This window comes from Anopheles stephensi, chromosome 3 (assembly GCF_013141755.1).
Source record: "Anopheles stephensi strain Indian chromosome 3, UCI_ANSTEP_V1.0, whole genome shotgun sequence".
NCBI lineage: Eukaryota > Metazoa > Arthropoda > Insecta > Diptera > Culicidae > Anopheles > Anopheles stephensi.
Genome location: NC_050203.1, coordinates 71,972,480 through 71,984,263, shown reverse-complemented (window position 1 = coordinate 71,984,263; position 11,784 = coordinate 71,972,480). Strand labels below are relative to the sequence as shown.

General features: G+C 45.9%; 2 protein-coding genes across 5 annotated transcripts; both read left to right on the top strand.

Annotated features, from left to right (window-relative positions):
• Nucleotides 1-275: 275 nt before the first annotated feature.
• On the top strand, nt 276-1,279 carry LOC118510584. The gene is made up of 3 exons (XM_036052580.1): nt 276-697; nt 802-903; nt 1,025-1,279. Exons 1-3 carry the CDS (start codon nt 449-451, stop codon nt 1,163-1,165), a joined length of 492 nt encoding a protein of 163 aa, XP_035908473.1. The 5' UTR covers nt 276-448; the 3' UTR covers nt 1,166-1,279.
• Nucleotides 1,280-1,528: 249 nt separating this feature from the next.
• On the top strand, nt 1,529-11,005 carry LOC118510583 (mitochondrial uncoupling protein 4). 4 transcript variants are annotated; one of them, XM_036052577.1, is made up of 5 exons: nt 1,529-3,019; nt 8,264-8,523; nt 8,891-9,000; nt 9,079-9,564; nt 9,636-11,005. In XM_036052577.1, the coding sequence occupies exons 2-5, from the start codon at nt 8,320-8,322 to the stop codon at nt 9,808-9,810; spliced, it is 975 nt and encodes a 324-aa protein (XP_035908470.1). In that variant the 5' UTR covers nt 1,529-3,019; nt 8,264-8,319; the 3' UTR covers nt 9,811-11,005. The 4 variants fall into 4 exon arrangements, with proteins under 4 accessions (XP_035908470.1, XP_035908468.1, XP_035908472.1 ...); XM_036052575.1 differs by lacking the exon at nt 1,529-3,019 and adding an exon at nt 3,386-3,784; XM_036052579.1 differs by lacking the exon at nt 1,529-3,019 and adding an exon at nt 7,988-8,165.
• The last annotated feature ends 779 nt before the right edge of the window (nt 11,006-11,784 follow it).

Here is an 11,784-nt window from a genome sequence, read left to right as displayed (position 1 = left end):
TCAGACGTGCTGTAAACACACGCCGTCCAAGCGCGTTGATTCGAACACAAGGTTGTTAGAGAAAATGAAGCGGCAATGCGAGAGCGGTTTTTCCCATTTCTTTTCATCGATTCTCATTTCGGGTCGATAAAACATATTCCCAAATTTAACATCTCACTCTTCATGATGCTTCCATCCATTAAATTCCTTGCACAAATGCAGAAATATTGAAATACTTTTTTCTTTATTTTTGCACACCTTGATCACACAGCCACCCTGTTGTTTTCGAACATCTACCGCTGTCAACAGCGACGTGTTGTTATTGGTTTTGTTTTTCTTTTCTTCGCCGTACCAAATTTGACAGCTTGCGGGGTGCAGAACGAATTTTGTTGCGAAGAAATCTTCGCTGATCGCGGTTTATTTTGTTTCCCGCACCCGTAATCGGTAATCCTCATCGCCACCGGGCACAATGGCTTCATCCGAAACTGGGGGCGTTAAGCCGATGTCCATCACGGGCCGTATGGTCCGTGAGCGGGAGCGGCTGCTCGGCATGAGCCCCGAAGAACGTGCCTGGAGAGCGCAGTGGCTGAAGGATCAGCATCTGTCCCCGAACGAACCGAAGTACGTGCCGGAGTACTGGAAGGAGCGATACAATCCGATTCGTCGCGCTTACCGTGCTCCACTGAACATGGTCCAGAACGTCCTTACGCCGGTTATTGTAGGTTTTCGTTGCCGAGGGACACACAGGATCCAGTGTCCGGTTGTGTCGAGAGTTATGTAATGATTGTTCTCAAACACTGTTCTGTTTTCTCCTTCGTGCAGGGTCTTGAATGGGCACACGCCATTCGTTTCTGGACGGGCAAGATCGCATTGAGTGCGTTCGTTGTTCTCTCGACTGCCTACTATTTCAAGTACAATCAGAATGTGAGTATGGGGGCACCACACGACCCGGATGAACTGAGGCGATGTTTTGTTTACATCGCTTTGCGCCTGCTGCGATGCATGCCTAAGAAAACTATTTTATTCTTCTCTGTTCCATTTCCAGGATTGGACTCGCAAGGGTGGCTGGCGAGTGATTCACTCGCGTGAAGCGGTTGTTCCAGGAGATCCAGGCTACCCGAACTTCCCGAAGCGCGATTCTGCGGCCGACTACGCTGCCAGAGGCTTCAAGCAGTCGCCCATCTAAATGTTTCTGAGTCGTAACATATTAAGTGGAGGATTTGCATGTAGATAATAAATAACGAAACGGCACGATGCTAATAAAGCACTCTTTTCCTTGGGGTTGATATGATAAACTGAACATATTTCGTAAATGTTTTTTACTGTTTGGCCCCAACGAGAGTGTCCTTATTTTCGAAACTAATTACTATGCCAAAAAGCAGAAAGACTAGAATACGTTCCTATTTAAAAGTGTCCTTGTCGTAATGCTACTAAAATTATTAAATTATTAATTTAAATAATAAAAAAAACTATATCACTATCCACCTCAACCTAGTAACTTCGTGACCAAGGTTTATACAACTCCAAACTGACAGCTGAATCAAACTGCAATTTTGACAGCCGTTTTTCACCGCGATGCGTTTGTTTGGTAACAAATTAGGTTGTATTTTGTTATTAAAAGCAGTAAATTGATTAATTCATCCCTATTTCAACTCCACGCCCATTATACTATCGCATCTCAAAGGGCAATACACCGTCCCAGCCCATACCGAGCCGCCCGTTGTGGCGAAGAAAACAGCTGTCCGTGAAACAACATGGAAAACATTGAGCCGTGCTCGTTGGCCCACCATTATCGTCATTTGCGTTGTGTCCGCGCGGGCGGAAACATGTCGCAGTTTTCCTACGAACCGAACTGAGCCACATCAAACGTGTTTCTTCTCCCAAACACCCACCAGCTACTAACAGTACCCAAGTCCACGCAAACACACTTGTGTGCTCATTTTGCTGTGTGTTTTCATATATTCCGGCGGGCGACTACTGGTGTAACTGTGCGTGCATCGCAAGTGTAAAGTTGAATGTGTGCTGCTGTCGAAATCGGAATTGAAATTGTGTCACGCACAAAGGCCAACGCACGATGGCCAGTGGACAGTATGTGCTTATCATTAACCTGAGAAAAAGCTTTCTGATAGAAAGTTGTTAAAGGGATTTTCATTCCCGCGCGTTGTGTTCCGGTGCTGAAAAAGTTTCCGTTTCCTCGGTGTATGTGTGTTTACATAAGTTTTTCCTGTTTGTCCTCATTTCGAAACGTCCTTCTTTCGCTGCTCGCACCTATCGCTGTAACGAGTATAGCTGCGAATGGTTATTTGGAGGCTTATTTTCCAGTATAGATCATTAATCGGTTAAGTTAACCAGCACCATCATCGCCAGCAGCGTGAAAGGGCTGCGAAAGGTTGCTGACCTAGTACTGCGAGCGCCACCAGCCAGTCTGCATGATAAAGCGATCACCGTTGCAATAGAAAATTATGTAATGCAGTGTTAATGCAACGCGACTACGCACTTTCTACTACGATTCCACCACCACTACTACTACTACAAGCGCCACCATACATACGCACCACAAGCACACAGCCATCACATTCTCCATGGCAACGTAACAGCCGGCACCTTTGGTATGCTAGTAGCAAAAAACTGCTTTTTGCCCATTTGGTTTCCATCCCATGGCTGTTTGGCGCAGCGCTGAAAAACGTAAACAAAAAGCATCAACCAGCGGTACCCGCGTGTCCCAGCATCCCCGTTCTGTCCTGTTGTGAAGAAGGACCGGATAAAATAGAAGATGACGAGTGGGAGCAGATGATTCTTGGCGTCGTAAAAAAATGACCAAAGAAAAGGGCCTAGGATAACGCTCGGAGCAACTGGATTTGGAAACTGTTTCAAATATCGAAGTGACGGATAAAAGCCCTTTTGTTCATTCTGTCCGTTCCCGATCGATCCTTGGTATCCCTGGCCGTCCCCGTACCTAATGCACCTGTGGAAGAGATTTACGTACAGTCCCCGGATCCATTTTAACGACTGCACTGAAGCAGTCCCGGCTGCACTAGCGGTAAGTATCCGTACACTTGGCTTCATTTGCTCAAGCACACAACGTAGTTTTATTTTTTTAGGCAAAAAGGTGAAAAAAAACACACAAAAAGCAGGATATCGGATTACTTGTACCGAATAGTGCTTAAGCCCCACAGAAAACCCTTCCCGATTGAATTGTTGGCTTTCGGATTCAGGCACAGCACACGGCAAAGGGTTTTTACGTGCAACAGCGACCAAACACCAGACCGATGGGCGCATCCAGTTCGCTTACCTTTTTTTTTTTTGCTTTACTTTTCTTTCGCCGGCAATTTTTGGCGACGTACTGCCCTATTTATAAACGACCGCCCGACCACACAGTCTGTTCGGCTAGCGAACGAGTCGTTTGCCGCCGTGTCTCGGGCAGTCATCAGGCGCCCTTATGCGAGAAGATTGCTTAGATGCGATTTTGTGGGATGCAATACCCCGAACAACAGTAGTTGCCAAGAACGGTTCGGAGCGCAGTAGGCGTCGTGGCCGAAGTTGTAGATTTCTTGTCACCTCCCGCATAGTGTGCTTATGGTGGACAGTGGAAGTAGTCGATCGTAGGACAACACGCGGCAATGTACCACTACCCGGCCATGAACGCTCCGCGGTGAAAAGCGAGACCGAAACGGATATAAAGTGATTTCAGATAATTTGATTGTTGCGAAGACGCGCAAGCAGGAAGTGAATCTAACTCTCTCGCACGGTGTTCGATACCGAAAGGACTCGGTCGTTGGAAGCAGCATGGTGGCGAAAGATGGCAGTAAGTTAGTTCCCGATGCAGAACCACCAGCATATTTGAATACATGTGCCTTTGATTCGATCGTTCGAGGTTGTCCGCCGTTGTTCCAACATTGCCCACGAAACTGATGTCCTGCCTTCCCAATATTGGTGACTGTAATATTCATGAAACAAATCGATTTAATGCTGCCCCACTGTATCCCGAACGGACGGTCGGATTGGCTTCAACCGGGCTACCATTATGGTAATGCGATTGGAAATCCGCACCGTTGCGTTGGTCCGGGGGAAAATCCAGTGACTCACGCTGTGTTTCTTCCCGTGCAAGAAATTGCATAGGAACAAGGGCACGAAGGCGAACAAATGGAAGATGGCAAACTAAGCGTTGTGACCGTTTTTCGTTTCCCCCTTTCTCAGGCCAGCAAGCAAACCACAAGGCTACACTATCAGCTGTGCATTGCTGAGGGTTTATGGCCGGGGCAGATTGCCCTTCAAAATTAGCACGTGTGCATCCGCTTACCTAACCGAATGCTTAATCCCACCTCGTTTTTGGGAAAGGAACTGAGGATCTAAAATTAAACCCCAAAACAAAACATTCCGCTGTCATTCGCTTCACTTCAGCAATGCGATGCGAGAGCATGCAGCAGATTGAATGAGATGTCTCAAAGATTGGTTCACGATCATCGACACGATGCTACCTCAAAGAAGTGAACTGCTTCCGTTTGGTTAATTACTATGTAGCGCACTGATCAACCGCGGCACAAAGCACGGTGCATAAGCCGAACGCATATACGATCTTGTGAGTTCAATGTATTTAACACGAAGGACACACTGTTCTCTTTGTCGTTGTCGTGACGCCACTGTCTGTCTAGCAACCGTCTTATCATAGCTCGCATAAGACACTAAAAACAACAACAAAAAACCTAAAGGTGCGAAACGAGCCTCCTTCTAGAAGGAAGGTGCTGTTAATAAAAAATATATACCCGAGCGTGGTTTGCCGTCTGTGTGCCGATTGTTTATTTTTGGCGATAGGAAACACCATCATAACAATATATAGGGCTTGGCTTTTTGCGTTGCTTCCCGAGCCAAACCCCCACCCGAGGTATTTGGTTGGGATGTGTGCTTTACGGCATACACAATATTGTAGGACGCTTAAATGGGAATGCTATCACTAGTTTGATTAAAAACACCTTTCACCACCGTTTGGCAGAGCGTGTCCTTCCTGGCCACAGGGGCAGGACGAATCACTTAGGACACATTGATTTATGAGCCTGAAGAATCATCACATAAAAAAGGCGATTCGTTTAAAAAGATAGTCTCCTGGTCGCACATGGCCTCTGTGTTTGGGTGTGTGTGTGTTATTTCACGGCGCCATTATTTTCCGCACTGTGCACATTTTTGGTGCGACAAAAAAAAAGAACCGCGAATGTGTGTTGGGCGGGCTGTTTTGCGTCATCCGCGGCAGTGGTTCACTGGGGTCACCCTGGACGCGAGGCACGGTGAACTTGAATTTTAAATTCTCCCCAGAATGTGCACCTCCGCTTACCATCACATCATAAACAGCTGCTGAATATGTGTGCGGAAATGATACGCCCGGAACCATCTACCGAACGATGTTGCACATGCTTTAATGATAAGATAATCGATCGAATCGACATGAAACGAGGCCGCCCACGACTACCGTTGAGTGGGTAGGTAATTGGTGCAATTTGAATGTTATGCTGATTGCAAAACGGGGCGCCACATTATTGAACAGCAAATCAATACTCGCTTTCCTTTCGAACGAGCGCTGGATGAGGTTACGATGTCAGCAAACGGAAAGGAACGATCGTACTGGTAGAAAATAGCGTGAATTGTGCACAGCCGTTACTAATCTCTTCACCATTGATAAGCATTTACACATTTGCTGGCGTGTAGTAAAAATCAAGGACTTGATTGATGCAACTGATAACTCGAGCCTACAGTTACTACTTTCCATTCGATGGACAATCTGCCACCAGCAGGTACTATTTCGCGCCAGCCTTATTATCTCATCGCAATCTGCGTATTAATACGAACCGAAGCATCCACATTTGCAACACAGTCCTTATCGCAGGTTGCTCAACAAAAATATATATATGTACCTTTCCATTATCATTATCATGCTACTTAGCGCCCGCAGCAGGGGCTGGCAAAACGCTGAATCTGTACCAAGTTTTTAGACGCGACAGCGACCCCGGTCTTCACACGGCAGAATCGGGATTTAAATCCCATCTGAGCCGTTCCCTATCTATCCAACTATCATTAAGCCTAGTAAGCCAGCAATGGCAGGCATGACCTAAATAGTCGTTAGGCCAAGAAAGAAGTAGAGGGTAGATTCAATCATCGTAAAAGCCTTAAAATTCGTTAGCTTGGCAAGTACACAGATTGAGATTCAGATTTAGGGGATGGAGAGATTAAATGTCTCTTTCTTTTTAATTGAATCTTACAATACTGCGGATGCAGAAGTGTGTATGTGAAGAGTGTATTTCGAAAAATTGAAGACAAGATTCAAAAATATTTGAGAAACGAGCGCTTTATTGGTTCGATTAATGATAAAGAACCAAATATTGATTTCCCATCCGGAGTGAATCTCTCGAGTTTTTTTCCCAAGCAAAGGAAGCCAGTAGTAAGAGGTCAAGTCCTCTCGTTGTGGTGTGCATTTGTTACATACTGCTCGATCCAATTGTCGACAAGCCAAACATTTAACAAAAGACTCGCTTTAAACCGACATACTTTATAAAAAAAATGGTAAAACACTCGAGAAGGCCCCCCCCTGACAAAATTTGTAAGGGACTGTAGGATTTACGCCTAAATATATGCCATCCGCAGTACACATTGCGAAAGCTTCACGGTGTGCTTTCGGCGTGGTCAAAAATGGTTGAATAAAATCGAACGAAATATAGCTTATTATTCGATTAAACCCCCTCCCTCTATCCTGACCATTTATATTGGCTTACAGGAGCTACGTAATAATTTTTGGTCACGCTGGGAGGGACCAATCAGGCATGCAACATACACGGTGTTCCCGGACTGTAACGGAACATTGGTTCGATGGATGCTTGTTAACGGACATAGATATTCGGAAAAGGAGGAAAAATAAGAATAATAACATTTCAAATCACTTCTTACAATGTATATTATCATGCTCTACTCGCTGTCCAGTATTAACGAACAATTCACAATGTTTATATCAAACGGGTTATGGGTAAAAGACTCGAGAAGGCCCCCCCCTGACAAAATTTGTTGGGCGCTGTAGGATTTACGCCTAAAGATATGCAATCCGCAGTACACGTTGCGAGAGCTTCACAGTGAGCTTTCAGTGTGCTTTCAGTGTGGTCAAAATTGGTTGAAGAAAGTCGAATAAAATATTGCTATTATTTGATTAAATCCCCTCTCCGCTAACCCTACCATTCATTTAGGGTTACAGGAGCTTCGTACTAGTTTTCAGTCGCACTAGGGGTGAACAATCGGGCCTAAAACATGCACGGCGTTCTCGGACGGAAACGGAACAGTAATTCGATGAATACTTGTTACCTTGCATTGATATTCAGCAAAGGAGGAAACATGAGAATATCATAATCTCAAACCACTTGTTACAATGTATTGTATCAAGTTCTACTCGCTGTCTATTAACAGTATTAAGGAACAATGCACAATGTTTACATCAAATGGGTTTTGACCATACAGAAATCCCACTGTACAACAAAAATGACAGGCCACAGTGCTGCACACAAAAGATTCTAGGGGGGGCCTTCTCGAGTCTTTTGCCGGGTTATGACCATACAGAAATCCCACTGTGCAATAAAAATGACAGGCCACAGTGCTGCACACAAAAGATTCTAGGGGGGGCCTTCTCGAGTCTTTTGCCGGGTTATGACCATACAGAAATCCCACTGTGCAATAAAAATGACAGGCCACAGTGCTGCACACAAAAGATTCTAGGGTGGGCCTTCTCGAGTCTTTTACCAAAAAATCGGTTTGACGACCACTGATTTGTGGCTTTGAAGCTCCCTACAACCCTCTGCAAAACGCCCCCCGGATTGGAAAGGACGGGGCAAAATTGGCAAACGATCATAACAACATCCCCTACTATACGAACACTACCGCAACCAGTTATCATCGTTCGGGGGTTCGCTGGTGGCAATAGCTTCTAAGAACATTCGTACTCAGGATCGCTTCATACAATCTGCTCCAGACCAGACGCAAGTCGCAGACACGGCTAAGCAGGTGCCGCTGTGTGTGTGTTTTTGTTTGGCTGGGTTGGTTTGGTCGGCTGGTTGCGGGCCAATTTATGACCGCCAATTTCGGGGGGCCCGACGGATCAGTTTTGATAATGAGCTGACCGCGTGAAGGTCGCCAAAACTAGAGGCTTCGTTACACTCCGGGTTTTTTTGCCTGTTAAAGTAATAAGATCTCGTTCTTATGCTTGTTTAATGTGCGTTTCTAATTGTTACTTTTGTGTGTGTTTTCTTCCCCGTTTTAGAGCCTTTCCCAACGGCCACCGTTTCCGGCGAGGCGACAACACCCGGCGACGACACCATGCAGCAAACGGCAGCCACCGGCCGGACGGAGATGCGTCCGGTCAAGTATCACTATGCCGACACGTTCTGGTGCACCTATTTAGTGTCGGTGTTTGCGGCCAGCATCGCCGAAACGGTTACCTACCCGCTGGATCTGACCAAAACGCGCCTCCAGATACAGGGCGAAGCGGCCGCAGTTGATGCGGAAGGTGCTGTCAAGAAGGTACGATAGGACGTTTCACAAAACGAGGTCGGATTGATGTCGCGTGCCCTTATCTTATCTAGTAGGCGCAGCTTATCGGGCGCAACCTTTTAGAGATGAAGTGACCATAAAATCGACAGAACAGATCATTATACTTGATGCTTGTAGAAAGCATCTGAATACAAAGTTTCAGCGATGAGTTAGATAGGAAGGGTGTATTGTAAATATGTACAGGGCAAGCACTTGTAACTATTTATTCGGTCAATTCACGGAGTCGTCATAATTGCTACGTAAAGCTAACTTTGCGATGAATGACGTTATCGCACAGAAAAGCTCTAGCGCACATGAAACTCCTATCTAACGTTTCTACTTAATGTTTTAAATTTAGCTCAAATACCGTGGAATGTTCGCCACCGCGACCGGTATCATCCGCGAGGAAGGTGCTCTAAAGCTGTGGCAAGGAATTACGCCCGCCCTATACCGGCATCTAGTGTACAGGTGAGCCATTCGATCCACCTAATATTTACCCCGAAATAAGCTTTCGAAATAATACTTTGGCCATTCGTTTTTTTGTAGTGGAGTTCGCATCGTAACGTACGACGCACTGCGCAAAAAGTTGCGCAACGGCAAGGACCACTTTTCCCTGTGGCAATCCGCGCTGTCCGGTGTCGGTGCCGGGGCACTTGCCCAGTGGCTCGCGTCGCCCGCCGATCTCGTCAAGGTACACATCCAGATGGAGGGTAAACGGCGTCTGCTCGGGCTGGAGCCACGCGTCCACAGTGCGGCACACGCGTTCCGTGAAATAGTGGCCCGTGGTGGTGTGTTTGGGTTGTGGAAAGGCAGCGTGCCGAATGTGCAGCGTGCGGCGCTCGTTAATCTGGGCGATCTGACCACGTACGATACGGTGAAGCACTTCATTATGCACAAAACGGGTCTGCCCGATTGCCATCTGGTGCACATCATGTCGTCGATTTGTGCGGGGCTGGTGGCGGCCACCATGGGCACACCGGCGGACGTGGTAAAGACGCGCATTATGAACCAACCGACAGATGCTACCGGCAGGTAAGTGTTTACTTACAATTTACTTTTAAAAATATTTTATCTATCAAATTCATACCATTTTTGTATTGTAGAGGACTGTTGTACAAGGGTTCGATCGATTGCTTGCAGCAAACAATCGGCAAGGAAGGATTTTTCGCACTGTACAAAGGTTTCCTGCCCGTCTGGATACGGATGGCACCGTGGTCACTGACGTTTTGGCTTTCGTTTGAGCAGATTCGGGCCAGCCTTGGTGCTAGCGGATATTAGAAATTCCTTTCAACAAGCACAAAGTCACACTGGAGTCAGTTTGCTAGTTCATTTCTCGCGATCCAGTCTCTATCGTTCGCCTGTGCCATTTTCCGTTTACTCCGTTGTTTTCAACGTGTTCGGCCAAGCGGCAGCAGCAGCAGCAGGCCAGTCCGTTTTATCCAGTGTAAATATTATTACCAAAAAAAAAAGGCGTCTCATATCATGCAGCTCTCCTCCCTTTGGCTGGCGAGGCTTTTGGCGCTACGAGCGAATGTTTGTTTGTTCAGTGGTTCTCTTATTTAAAAACTGTGATTTAGAGTAGTTCGGTAGTAACGCAAAATGCCTTAGGAGATGTGGGCACATCCAGCGCGCATGTGCCCGTGTTATGTAGATGTAGTTCGCGCACGCGGACGCGGAAATTAAACAGCTTGGTCCCAATTAGTGCTAATGTTTAATTGTGTTTTGGATTGAAGTATTAGTTTTCCGCGTCGACCTCGTTCTTCAACAAGACGGTTTGAGGTGTCCCAACCCTCCCCATTTTGTCCTGCATCTACATGCTCAGGGAGTCCATTTGAAGTTTGGAACGGAAAACTCAACAACCATTCTCCTGTTGTCCTTGAACTCCTGCCCTGAATGTTCCTTAGTGCCACCCCACCTAGTGCGCGGGGATCGTGTATTATCCTTAAAGCCGTACAAGAAAGCTCCCTCTCACAACCAACCGACGACAATACCAAATTTTTGTACGATAAGAATATACGACACACGTGTTAGGACACGCGGACCGTGGCACAAACGCTGTAAATCCCTTGCAACGGGCGTTACTGGTAGTATCAACGGCAATATCAACGAGTCGATCAAACAATTGGCGGCCACCGTGATTTTTGCTCTCCAATGATACGATAAACGAACAGGAAATCAGTCTATAATACCTATCACTATCAACACACATATTAGCCACAAACACACACACACAAACAAAAGCAAACATATACATATATGAATAACTAGCCGCGATACTGAATCTTCTCGAAACTATTGTAAATTGTACATAACTAGGGTAGGTTAGCGCAAGGGAAACGGTACAGTGTAACATTACTTTTAGCCAACCAAACACTATTAGTGCGCAGGTGATAGGGGGTTTGAGCGTTTTGAAATGTTACGTCTAGAGAAGTAAAATCTTACGATGAATAAACGAAAAAATGTAAGAAAATGACTGGGGGCGGCTTTCTCGCAGAAGACTGTGCAAAAGAAAATATCACAAGTAATCAATGGTTTGTTTAAAAAATTAAATTTGTTTGTTATTTAATTTACTGTTTTGTTTACTGCCAACCCAAGCTATACTATTACTGGGGCCTGTATTCGCGTATCTAGTCTAAACGCATCAAAAATTGTTTTAGGCGACTCTACCCTTCTACCTGTCCACATACCCCCTACTACTGGGTTGTCCAGTATTATTCGCGTGACGTGATCAGGACTAACAGGACCAGGGCAGACCGCGAGATGTAAGTAATAGTCTAGCCAAACTTGTCTAGATTTCTAGAAACGTTCGAACGCGTATAGCATTTCCTTTTGAATTGCTTCCACGTGTCTGGATCATGTTCGTTGGACATTGACTCTATCTTCTACCGATCCTCGTAACGTTATGCGATACTGAAGACCGTAACTAATCCTGTCTTCCCGCAACTAAAATCTACTAACTTTGGATGACGATGAATATAAAACTGCTGTCCTCGGGTTGGTAGGAGCGCAGGATCGGGGTTCAAATCCCATCCAGATCACCTCCCCGTACACAGGACTGACTATCCAGCTACGGGTAAAATCAAGTCAACTAATGAAGAAGAATATGTTCCACTGTCAATTAAAAGATTAAATTTTGCTCTAATCTATGTTTTAAGAAGCAAACAGTCTTCAACAGTTAGCTGGCACCTTCGCCCTGGACATGAAGAATGGTCAGTTTATCGTTCGTTCTATTTCTGTGGAGCTGGGAAACCG

What these genes read in the sequence shown, in the direction of transcription:
- LOC118510584 (XM_036052580.1), top strand. Translation starts at nt 449, where the DNA reads ATGGCTTCATCCGAAACTGGGGGCGTTAAGCCGATGTCCATCACGGGC. An exon ending in ACGTCCTTACGCCGGTTATT is followed by an intron (nt 698 to 801) that starts GTAGGTTTTCGT and finishes TCCTTCGTGCAG; the next exon opens with GGTCTTGAATGGGCACACGC. An exon ending in ATTTCAAGTACAATCAGAAT is followed by an intron (nt 904 to 1,024) that starts GTGAGTATGGGG and finishes TTCCATTTCCAG; the next exon opens with GATTGGACTCGCAAGGGTGG.
- LOC118510583 (XM_036052575.1), top strand. An exon ending in CGGAAGGTGCTGTCAAGAAG is followed by an intron (nt 8,524 to 8,890) that starts GTACGATAGGAC and finishes TTTTAAATTTAG; the next exon opens with CTCAAATACCGTGGAATGTT. An exon ending in TACCGGCATCTAGTGTACAG is followed by an intron (nt 9,001 to 9,078) that starts GTGAGCCATTCG and finishes GTTTTTTTGTAG; the next exon opens with TGGAGTTCGCATCGTAACGT.